The 13,047-nt window shown below is 42.5% G+C and overlaps 1 protein-coding gene across 1 annotated transcript in view; it reads left to right on the top strand.

The window, feature by feature from the left end:
* Positions 1-3,998: 3,998 nt before the first annotated feature.
* Positions 3,999-13,047, top strand: part of LOC107388491 (PDZ domain-containing RING finger protein 4) — a 112,539-nt gene continuing 103,490 nt past the window's right edge. The window contains exon 1 of the mRNA XM_015964062.3: positions 3,999-4,915. Coding sequence (XP_015819548.1) covers positions 4,847-4,915 — 69 coding nt within the window. The 5' untranslated portion in view covers positions 3,999-4,846. The remainder of the gene's footprint in view (positions 4,916-13,047) is intronic.

The raw sequence follows: 13,047 nt of genomic DNA on the forward strand, positions 1-13,047 counted from the left end.
CTTACCGCACACAAAGCGGGAGGAGACAATGCTATGTGAAGGGATAAAACAAGGGCGTTAAAGCCCTTTCTGCTGAACCATCATTGGATGGGCCCATTGTCATTTGATTAACATTCAACTAGCTGCATCCATGTATGGTTTTGCTTCTATACTTTTCTTTCTTTCTCTGTTGTTTCATGCCTTCCCCATCGTGAGTTCATGAATGTTATGTGACAGAGTGGTGAAGATCTGTCAGCCTTTTCAAATCCTAGAGTTTCACGATCTACGTATTTTCTATCAGAAGCTAATTCAGGAGATAGGTGTAGAAGATTATTTCCATGTTCAGCCTGCATGAAACACTCAGAGTGACCAATTATAAAGTTAAAGTCCCATTATTCATCCCACACTGGTGACATGCGTCTTCGAATTTAACCTATTCTCACGGGGAGTGGTGAGCTGCAGCTGTGGCTGCGCTCGGGAACTGTTTGGTGGTTTAACCACCCAATCCTATCCCCTTGAAGCTGAGTGTCAAGCAGGGAGGCATTGGGTCTTATTTATTTATGTCTTTAGTAAGTCCCAACTGGGATTTGAACCCCAATCTCCCAGTCCTTACCACTAGGTCACTGAGAAGGTGTATATATACAGTATATATATATATATATATATATATATATATATATATATATATATATATATATATATATGTATATATATATATATATATATATATATATATATATATATATATATATATGTATATATATATATATATATATATATATATATATATATATATATATATATATATATATATAAAAGCAACATTGCAGGTGTGACCATGTGAGGTAGACTTAAATGTGCTATTTTTAGCCACAATCATGTTCCCACATGAATTAAAGATTCACACCTCTTTAATAATTTATTTTCATTGAGAAAGATGTTTTGGCCTTCTCACCACGGCTGCTCTGGCGTTGAAGCACCCACCTGGGTGTTTGAATGTGCATGCTGGACCACTTTCTGTCAAAGCTGTCACCAGAGGAGCTGCTGCCTCGATGATTCATTCATAAAAGGCCCTCATTTAATTACTCCCGAATCAGGTCACATTGATACCCAGGAGATGTGGTCACTGTATAGTGGCAGAGTGCGATCAGATCTAAACCACGCATCTAGACACATATCGCACTCAGATCGCTCGTGTGCTCATTTCAGTCTTCAGAGAAAACAGATTTCCACCCACCAGGCATGTCAGAGCTGACCCAATAAAGGTGTTTATGTATTGAATATGGTGGGATCATTTGAAATTCCTGACAGACATCTCCCCAGACAAGTAATTACGCCAATAATTCCTTTTTATTAAATCTTCAGCTTTATTACTGTTGCTTTCTTGTTTGTTGTCATGGTAACCATACACACATGCACACAATGGGATATCAATGTTTTTGTAACATAACTGGAATGATTTCTGGTCCCAGTCAGTCCTGGGTCCAATGATGGGCTTCATGGCTAGACATAAACTCCTCCCAATAACCACAGTCAGCTATGTCCTGAAAAACTGAGGCTAGAAAAATTAAAAGTCTTTGTTTTTTTAGTCATTCCAGCAGAAGTCATGCCGTAATTTGAAAATCACACAGCAGAAATTTTAACTGATCTAACCAGTAGTTAATCTCAGATTAACCGGGAGTTAATCTCAAACCAAGAAATCCATAGGAATTGGATTGTCACATGCTTGAGGAGTAACTTGATCTATTGTGTGTTTGTTGCTAAGTACTTTTTATGTGTGTGTGTGTATTTTTCACACAATTCAGGGAATGTTTTCATCTCCCTTTTCACATATACCCGTAACTTCATCACACCTGAGCCCCATCCTGGCATGACTCTTAAACCTCCATGCTGAAGGACCATGCCTTGTAAACACATTTCCAACGACATGGCGTTGTCATGAGGCCCCCAGGACCAGTCAGTGTTCTTAATGATCAAGCAATGTTGGCGTCTGCCAGATCCCATATGAGAGACATGCCGCCTCCATACCATGACCTTGCTACTTCAGTTTCTGCATGCTCTAAAACCATCATTGTCTTGCTTTAGCGTGAGTAATAAAGACCCTGTTGCATTCCTAATAGTCCCCCTCAAAAACTTGCCAAAACCCTGCAAAGACCAACCACATTAAGGCTGGCTTATGATCTGGTGTCAGTCAGACACAGGTGGGATCTTTTATGGAAGCTGGAACAAAACCTGACATATGGTTGAGACACTGAGAGGACACAAATTAAAGACATTGTCTTTAATAAAGATTTATGTATTTTTTACACAAAGCTAAATATTACATGAATTAATGTAATCAGTTACATGTCCTAGTCCCCGGTGAAACATAGAAAGACAAATAATAGATCTTCCCTTAGTGACAAATGCAATGATTTTATTAAATGTGACTACAGAGTACAAATCTAGCCCTCAGATTACCCTGGGAATGCAGTCTTGGGTAAATTTACCTTGACACACTGCAACCCCAGTGAGCATCAGCACTTCCAAAGCACTTTAAAGACTCCTAATGTGCTCCTAAAAGAACATCCTTCAATCTGCATGTCTCATCAAGAGGTTCTGCTTGACTACAGGCAGGTGCTGCTGTATCAGTCTCGCTTCGCAGGTGATGAGAAGGACCATTTAGGTGACCGATGAGCTTTTTAACCTTCCGAGGTCATGGAGTGCAGAACAATGGTCATCAAGTCCCAGACAGATGGATTCAGGAAGGGAAAGTTGGAATTCTGTGCTGGAAGAACCTTTTATTTCATCCTCAGTGGTTTTACATTTTCCCATCTCTGGTGACCAGTCCTTCATGTTCTCAACCACTTCACAGCTTCAGTCCTTGATTTTCAATTTCAGAAGGCTGCCTCTGACTCCCATTTTCTCCACAGCCCATTGTACCGTGAGCAAACAGCACCTCTGTTCATCAAATGCTGTATTATAGCCCAGCTCCCTAGTTTCCCCAACAAGACTCTTTGATGTCAAATTGACACTTTAGTGAACAGCTCTTCATGGATTTGACATTGCCTGGCAACTGCAGAAAACCCACTCCTTGTGGCTTCTTCAGGTTTGAGGAGCGTCTGGTTTTGGGAGTATGGTTCAGATGGAGGAGAGGTAGAGGAAGGATTGAGGTGGTATTAATAATAATGGTGATGTGGCTTTCTGTTTGGCTTGCCTCCAGGCAGCAGAGTGAAATTAAAGCCCAGAAAATCGGATTATAGAGTCCCTAAGGGTGGGATGCCCAGTAGCCAGCTGATGAAGGCTCATCTAGTCGTAGCTGTACCCCGCACGGTGAACCACGCTGTTGGCTGGGAGGCCAATTTGTTAACTGTTATTGCTCGTTAGTGCAGCTTCCTGCTCATGAAAGAGGGTTCCAGAGCGGAGACAATAACCAAGGTCTATTGTCTTGCAATTATCACAGTTTGAGGGATGGTGCAGGATGATGCATTGTCTCTCAAGTCTGGCTTTCTTGATTGCCAATTTAGTCCAAGAACCCCCACAAACAACATCACCTGTGGTGCCTGCATGAAAAATATGCAACAAAGGATTCTTCAGTCATCATCACGTGTTGCCTTGGCCAAAAAAAAAGAGCTTTTTTGAAGATTTATGACAACCTTATCTTTGTGTATGTGCTCGTGAAAAGCTGTATGTTATGTTGTGGGGATCACAGAATGGATTTTTAATTATAGATGGATAAATGACTTTATTTGCTTTTCTTAATTTTTTTTAAACTAACTACTTTTTATGTGCAAACTAGCTGATCTCATACATTTGCTTAATGCTTATATGATCAGGAACGTGTCATAATGCTCTGGGAAGAAATGAGAGCATCGCAGCTGTTTGGAACAAATGTTCAGTGACTCACTAGTACAAGATCTCCTGCAGTAATCAGAGTATTCATTTTAAATGACCCTCAGCTACAAACACATCACTAGTTGTAGTTCATCTATATCTGTGATATTTTTACTGGGTTGAATCCATTTCTATGTTTACTAACGCTGATTAGCTGAGGCAATTAGCTTAATTTGGGTTTCTTCCTGAAGTTAATCAGTTGCACATCCATTGATTCCTTTATGGACGTTTCTTTAAAAACATCCAGTGGCTTATGAGAGATTTTGTTGACACACATATGCACCAACAGACACAGGTTAACACCTTATTGCCCACCTTTACTCTTTTTGCAGCAGGTGATGATGAAGACACACCGTTGCATTCCCCAGGCAAACAAATGATCACTGAATAGCATCAAGTGAAGGAATGCAACACACAAACTGCCCTGTTTGGTGTCTCGGGGCTTCTCGCCAGTCCTCCTCACACAAAGAAGCTTATTGTGTAACTGTGCATCATTTTTTACAGAGCGCTGCTCCTGCTCTGGCATTCTCCTCCCTCTTGAGTCTGACTCCTCCTCCTCTTCCCACCTTCCTCATTAATATCACAGTGATTTTACTCACTATACATGAGCTGGTATCGATGTTGTCATGTGCGCCGAGACCAAGGAGGAGAAAGGGGGGTGGGGGGTGTCTCAATGAACGGGAGTCACAACTCTGGTGTGTGATCATTTGCGCGCGTGAGGCTAAAACAGGGAGAGAGGTGCAGACGGCTGCTGTTACTTGTCCTGCTGCTGAAGCTGCTCCGACGCTCGCTGCATCTGAAGACTCAACAGCTCTGAGCCGGGCTTGTTTTTGACTCTCTGAATGTGTGAATGGGATGCCAAGGAAGGGATGCTGCTGCTCGCTGAGGAGTGACTGATGACAGCTGGTACTCCGGTGTGGATGCTGACCCCCCTGTGTCTGTACCACCACTACCTGGGGAGTCTTAAGCATTTGGTATTTCCACGACAACTATAATGGGCTGCAATTTGTGCAGTTTACAGAAGCGAGAGGAACACTACAAGCTGCTGTATGAGATTGCACAGGTGAGCTCTGGCATCGATTCTGCATGTTGTTTGATGCAATTCATTATGCATGCTGAGATGAGAGCAGTTCTAGTCTGGAGCCTTGTGGAAAGTGTATTAGGTCAAAGATGGTAAAGCTGGGAATGAGGGATTAGTGTGTAAAATGAAAGTGAGGTGGAATAATGGAGAAGTGGGGGTGCTCTTACTCAACAGCAGATGTGTTTTGAGTAATGAACAGTTGCTTAGAGAGCAGCTACTGTGCAGCCCATTCATCCTGCTAGATGAACTGTGCTGAGAGAGCAAGTTTTTAGCAGCACCTGGGTACTACTATATTCAGTGTTTGTGCCACTTATTATTATTTTAGTTTTTATTTATTTATTTATTTATTTATTTTTTGCAGGATGTTTTGTTTGGCATTCTTTTTCAAGAAAAGTTTTTTATGCTTTTTTGTTTGTTTTTTATGCTTCGAACAGTTCTTTCCTTTTATTTCTAAGAAAGCAGAGGATGTTGTGTGTCATAGTCTCAACGACAATGAGAGTGGATACATGCATGTAAATCTCCAAACCTTAAAAGCTTCATTAATAATTAGCTTCATCAGACAAACCTTGCTTCAGTCGTTTTCCACTTTGTTCTGATGATGAGGGACTCACTCTTTCATCGATAACTCTACATGTGTAGTTCCTTTCCTGCAGGGTTTTCGTCCCAGATGGCTTGCAGGTGAGGGACGCGTGAAGGGGTTCGGTTTTTAAAACAAGTTGGCAGTAAACATCAAGTAAACAAAGCAACTGAAGCGAAGCCAAACATCCAAACGGGCACTCTATCACAGCTAGTCTCTCCGTCGGTGTTGTTCCTGTGACAGGCTAATCACTGGGAAACCTCCGTGTCTCCTGAAAGTGGAGTGGAGCACTTATTCCCTCCTCTTCAGTCTTGCCTGCCTTCACGCCGCTGTGATCACAGCCTCATTAGCTGTTTTATACAACCAACCTGTGCATTAATTAGTCGTGAAACGTCTCACTTTCCCGTTGTAAAGTGGCAGGGAGAGCCGAAGCAGGGGAGGTAAACCCGCTTAGAGTCAACCACTGTAGTGTTTGTGTGCAACTTGAGATGGAGTCAAACTCTGTTGCTGCACACTGATTGAGATGCATTAACGATTAAAACAGTGATGATCTGGCAGAAGCCTGTGCAGCAGCAGAATGCACTAAAGGTCTTTTAAATGCTGGCACATATTTAGAACTATCAATGGACCCTAAAAGTTAGAATCAGTTACAGTAAATCGTGACTGAACTACTTCCTCCCAACAGAAAAACCATAAAAAATGTAATTTATTGTCACTATTGCCTTTTCTGGTTCTCTCTGCCATTTTTGTTGATGGGTAGTTCCGACTCCTTTGTTTGAAATAACAGATCGGTGTTTGCAAAGCAGGTTTTGATGTCTGGGGCCCAGTCAGCACTGACAGGAACTCTCTGGATCGACTGTCCACCCACGATAAACTGAGCTTGTTCAGGCACGAGCTGCAGCATCAGCACCTACCTTTTGATCACCACCATGGGACAGAAGGTTAAAAACTGTGGAGGATAAAGACAGGTGGAAATGTAATGTTAAAGAGGCAGAGTGAAGGAATATTAAGAAACAGGGAGAATGTGTTCAAAACAGAGTGAGGGGAAAAAGACGAGAAACATACTGTACCAAAAACGCTCTTCCTACAGTCGTACATCTGTGCACATGCTTGCAGATGTCCTCTGAGACTAAAAAACAAGCAGCACATTCTTGGCAACAGCACAGAAAGAAAAAAAAACTGTTAAATAACGGGTAGGATAGAAGAGCATGGCAGGAACCGAGGAGAGCTGAATTCCCTGCAGCTGTAAAAGTATGTCGTTGCATTGTTTGGTCAGAAAGTGTGTTTTCACAATTGGAAACTCTTCTCACACCGCTGGCAATTTAGTCCTCTTCCTTTTACATTGTCTGCCCAGCTAGCTGCGAGTGGTTTGCTTTCACCATTTTTCCACCTTTTACTTGAATGATTTGTCTTTTCTTCTGTTTCAGACGTGTTCAAACGTAGAGATGATCACACACCCACATGTGTGTGTGTGTGTGTGTGTGTGTGTGTGTGTGTGTGTGTGTGTGTGTGTGTGTGTGGCTGAGAATCTGCAGGGATTATGCTAAAATGATGAATCTGTGTATGCAGATGAGGCAGAGTTAGCCTGCTTGTGCAGATTGTCCAGCTTGTTGCTGGTGGATTGAAGGGCATGAGTCCTTTGCAGGGTTTTGTCAGACACCCCCCTCTTCCTCTCCTCTCACGGAGAAACTATTTTGACACTTTCTTCCTCTGCCTGACCCAACAAGCTGTTGGAGATTTATTGCTAGCTGGATTCTCCTCCCTCTCTGTTTCTGGATTCTCTCTCTTTTCTTCTATTCTCACGGCTGCAGGTGTTCTGCATGAAAATGTGTTCACCTTTCTCAGCTGGCCTGCAGAGCTATCTCGGTGAGCTGACACTTTTTGATATATTGAATCTGCTTTCTTTGGCTGAACTGGAGGATGAGAGGAACCTCCTGACTGCTCTCCTCTCAGTCCCACCTACGGGACTGATTAATGCATGGCCACCTTTAGTCCTTTTTGCTGCTGTCTGTCTTTCTCCGGTTGATTTCTCTGATTGCTCATCTTGACTGATTGCATTTCATTCAACCTTTGCTCCAGCTGCTCGCTGCTGGATCCCACTCCAGCTCAGCTTCCTGCAAGTGTCTCTTGCCGTTGAAGATGAAAACTTCCAAAAGTTTGGCAGCTTCCATCCTTTGGCGAACCCGACTTGACCAGCTTGGCTCTTGACCTTTTTCCTCAAACACAAAACTGTTCCAGATTCTGTGCGATGGCGCCGGGGTTTGTTATTCCTGTTGTGTCCGTGAGCTCCCTCGTGCTGGTGTCGCACGTTGTTCCTACGCCACTAAAACTCAGTGATGTGTGGCTTTTCGGGGTCTAATTAGCAGGACGGCAGATGTTGAGGAAAAGCTACTTAGCATAGACCAACCAGAAGGAGATTTTTCTTATGTGGAAGGACATTAACAGTCCTGATTGACATGGATTTCTTTCACATTAGTATAAAACTCAAAATTAGGCTGAATGAAGTTCCGATGGCAGATATTTTTACTGTCAGACTTACATTTTAAACCAGCATCATGTCAGAGCACAACACATTTTATTATTACTTTGCCCATAAGCCTATTTCTAGGAGAAGTTGTTAAAAGCTTGGTAAGTTTTATTAAGCAGAAGAAGAATCACTTTCCGCAGCATTTGAGAAATAAATGGAATGCACCTTCTCAGCTCAATGAGGCACAGCAGTCCGTGATAACTTGCTGTTGCATATGAATGAGAATGAGGCACCAACGGTGCACACACACAGACACACTTCCTCTCACACACAAATCTCTCTCCAAGAAACCAAGACCTGCTCTTAGTGAATATTCTAATCCAAAACCAGGAAACCGCGCCGGTGAAGTCCCAAGTGTGATGGTTGTCAGAGCATCCGCTGTATTCCAATTTAACATTGAGGTTTAATTATGTCATTTTTTAACAGTGTGACAAGGTTGGTAGGACAGAACAGATGGACATGAAATAAAGCATGTCTGGAATTGTTTTTGCTCACGGGGTGAGAGGCAGTTTGCAGGAGGTTCTGGAGGACGATGAGTTTTGTGCCCAAGCAGCAGATGTGAAACCTGTGGACCGGAGACAGTCTGAGGAGGGACACAGCTGACTTGCTGCTGCTGCATCTGCAACACCACTGCCCATGTGTGTAATGGATGCCTAGTCAATGAAAGGTTGAAGAGCTACCAGACCTCCTGAGGAGGAAAAAAAAATAGCAAGCAGCACTGAGAGATATCTGGATCACCAAAGACAGAAAGCGTGCAGCTTGGATGATGTTTGTGTTTTCTCTTTTGGCAGACATCCGTTTGCTTTTATTATTTTGAACCGCAAAGTGTGAGATGAGTCTTTTGAGTACAAGACTCACAAAGTCCCAAAGCTTTAGCAATAGAGTTTACCAGGAAAAGGCAATAAAACAGCAGTTTAGTTATGATTAACGTCTTCTCATTTAATCTGATCTTCTTAATCTTATTTCATGAGTGTGAGTTTTGAAGTCACAGACCAACAAAAGCTCCACCAGGAGGTTTGATTTTGGAACAGCATTGGAACGTGAAACTATAACCCTTTTCAGATTGACATTCTGGAATATGTGTGGACAATTCAGTCCAGTTTTTAACCAGAACTGTGTTTTCAGACACACCACTTTTGTACCGGAACTTGTCCTTTCGGCTGCCTTCACACAGCAGAGAAAAATTCCAGATGTCGGGGGGGTATGTTAAGCATAATTCTGCGCACACGAGGACGCATAAGAGACCTGGATGATGAAGCTCAATGGTTAAAGGAATCACGGAAGCGGTGTGAAGCACTCCGTCGTGCGTCTAGGCGGTACCGTAGGAGGCGAGCTGCCATGGTCCGCCGCATGCTACAGGAGCGAGCTATCTAGGTGCGCACAGCGTCCCCCGGTCCCCTCCCCCCCTCCCTGTCCGGAACTCGACCCCACCAGTCTGAAGCAGCCACCTTGTCCATGACAAGTCCGGACCTGTTACTAGGGGCGTTGTCCGGTTTAATTATGGAAAACGTTATCCGGATGTTTGTATTCAGACACAAAGGTCTTACAGACAGAGTCCGGAACGTTTCCGTTTTTCATGGCCTGTCTGAAGGGGACTTTATGAGCTGTGTAACGTACTTCACTCTTGCGGTGGCACCAGGGTTTGGCAGCCTTACCACTGTCAGTGTGCCCCGGGGCACCATTGTGTACATGTGTTTGCATGAGTAAATGACTGATTTAGCTGTAAAGCGCCTTGGGGGGTTGTAGAACCCTAAAAGACTCTATATCAAGTACAGGCCATTTATCTAATGGTTGCCCTCGTCAGAAGATGTATTTGGCATTCCCCACTGAGAGAAGAGACTGAGGCAGACCTGGAAGTCACGTGTGGGAATCCAAATCCTCTCTAAACTGGGAATACCTATGTATATAACCCATTTGGGGCTGGAGTGAGGGGGAGGATCCCTCTCTGCGCCTGTTATCAGGAAGAGAGCCAGGAAGGGAGTACGGATGGATGGATGATATTATGAAATCTCCTGCTGTTACCCAAGGTGATAACCATAAATGTTTCACTCTCATCCATACTCTGATCCCACTAATAATTTTTAGGATACTTTTACAAATGAAAACTGATGGTTTTGACGAGCACATAGCTTCATTGATTTCCATCCTGGTGAGTTTGGCCTGACTAATCATTAGATATTTTAGTGCCACAATTTCAAAACACTACTGAAGTCTTGATGGACGACTCGTTCTCAAGCCTAGTTAAGAATCATAACCCGTCTCTGTTGTTTACTCTTGGTTGTTTATGTTGAAGCTTCTAACTCTGCATCTGTTTGGATATCTGACGTTGCTGTTTAGCATCTCAGGGTTCCTCAAGGCTAAAAATAGATGCAGAGTTGATCACTTTTTCTAAAGCTTTTTTGAAAACACATTTTAAAATTCTGAATATTACAATAACACATTTAGCATCTGAAGCTGCTCCCGTATATTGCATTCTCATTGCCTCACCCTGACTGTGCAATTGGAGGTTTCACAGTTTATTTTCTTTCAATTGCCTGACTGAGTCACTTTGTCAGATTTCAGTGCCTCATATTTGTTTTTCTAACTTGGTGTTATAGAAAGGGGAAATTAAAAAGGCCATTAAAATCCAAGTCACGCATTTTTGCCCTGAGATGTGAGGCCCTCTCCTCAGACACAGGCAGCGCCACATGTGCCACGACACGTGAAGTGAATGGGTTTTTATCACTCCATCTACTAAATCTCACTATAAAGGAGCAGGAGGGATTCAAGAGGGAGCTGATGAATTGACCTTTTCCTTTTCATGTCCTTCTTATCTCAATGAGAACTCAGCTGACCTTTTCAGCCTCATATCAAGCCTCCACACCCCCTTGTTGTCTTCTTAGCGCTCCCCAACCCAGCAGAAATGTGGCTTTTTAAAAAAATCAGTTCTATCTCCTATGTGCGTGCCTCTTTCTATACCCATTTCTTTCAATGTTTACAGCTACTTCCAAGGAAGACTCATACAAATAAACCATTTTCTTCAGGGAAGGAAAGCTGTTTATCAGATAATACATTTCTCTGTGTCACTGCTGGGCGTCATATTGTTGTTTTTACTGATGGATGTTCAACCTGTTTTAGAAAAGGGTTGTAATAACAAGATGTCAAATAAAATACATGCAAAAAGCAAAAAAAGACAAGTTACTGATTCCTTTCAAGTCCTGGATGATGTCATAGTTGTTCACCTTTGTGGGGTGAATGTCATCTCTCTGCTTTACAAACTGGGCCAGACTTACTGAGGAAAGGACAACATCAGAGTGGCGTCATCCTAAAAAAGTCCTTGGTTTAATCGTCGTTGGTGTTTTACTCTCTAATTCTCATCAAGATCAAAGGCTGTTAACTTCAGTTAGACTATGCGGCATCAGACGTGAAACTGAAATGAACCACATGCCTCGGTTTCTCAATTCCAATCTCCAGTGAACCAAGATATCTGTTTAATGACTCAAATCCAATGTAAGATGACTGAGTTTGGGTGTGCATGCAAGTCCATAGTGCATGCCCAGCTTACATCAGGCCTTGGACAGCAGCGTTTCTTCGTTCTTAAATGATCTTAAATGTGGTATTTTTGTTAAAAGTACAAAATTGTCCAATATATACTAATCAAAACAGTTGTGTTGTGCTCTGGTTGTACAAAGAATTGGGAGGGACAAACTGAATAATAAAATACTACATAAAGTGATCATTCAATCAAAAATTGGATGATTACCACCTGTGCCTTGTTTCCAGAGTGCAGCCATTTTGGTTTCTTTTTTGAATCTCCATGTACGTACAACAGCTTTCTCTTACATCGGCATTCACCCTGGCCTTAGCTATGTCTGTCTGCTATCACCATAACGATGGTGATCTTATAAACAACAGCAAGGCAATCCCTGCAGGCTACCATTGTGGGAGCCAAAAACGAACACTTTGAATGAATTAAAATAACAAGGATTAAAACATTTTGACAAGTTAAGAAAACAGAATTTTCATACATGCATTTCATACTAACAACAGCCAACTGGCAAACTTGTGACCATTTATCAACCATACTTACGCACAGATCAGCGGAGAGGGAAGTCTGGGCCTCTCGACTTAGGCTACTACCCCCGGAACCCGACTCTGGATATGCGGATGAAAATGGATGGATGGATGGAACGATTTTATGCATTGTGTGGTATTTACCATTTTGTACTTTTGGGTGGAAATGTTCCTAAATATAAGAACAGCTCTAACAAACAGCGTCTAGTGGTAGAACATTGGAACCGCAGTACTGAAGGTCTCCATCATGGCTGATCTTGTGTAATTGAAGGATTTGGCAGAGTGTGCACTCCAGAGGGAACAAGTGAGCACACTGATCTGATTCTTGAAGGAGGTTCTTCTGGAGCTCTGCTACTTGCATAATAAACATGCATATACTTGAATGTTTATTGCTTGCTTTTTCTGGAGAAAAAAATTAGCAATGAATGCGATAATTTTTTTTTCAGATTTTCAATTAATTAGTTAATTTATTTTAATCGATTCCCGGCCTTACTTATTTTCTATCATTTTTTGGTTTAGTGCATTCACTTAATGTTAATTATAAAATTATAACTACAGGTCACTACAGTCTGGGAACAGAACGTGTTTCTAGTGGAACTAAAGCTTGTTGGCAGCAGCTCAGCCGCTCACCAGCAGCAGGTGATCAACAGAGTGTCATGACTGAACACCGGCCCGAAAAAACAAACAAAAATAGGACTAAAAACACTGACTTCAGAACGGCCCACTGAACATTCCCCAACTGGGTCCTGGTTCCACCCACAGTCCACGTCAGACAAGAGCTGCTCATCACATTAACTGTCTTTGTGACACCAGAGCTCGGCTCCTTTGGCACTCATTGGTGCGACTAGAGTTTACAAAGTTGCCATTAATAAACAAACAACTTAGATCTGTGGCTCGTGTAAAACCAAACCCAGTGGTGGATTTAGCAATTTGGGGGCCCAAGGCGAACACAGACAT

Source organism: Nothobranchius furzeri, chromosome 4 (genome assembly GCF_043380555.1).
Source record: "Nothobranchius furzeri strain GRZ-AD chromosome 4, NfurGRZ-RIMD1, whole genome shotgun sequence".
Taxonomy (NCBI): domain Eukaryota; kingdom Metazoa; phylum Chordata; class Actinopteri; order Cyprinodontiformes; family Nothobranchiidae; genus Nothobranchius; species Nothobranchius furzeri.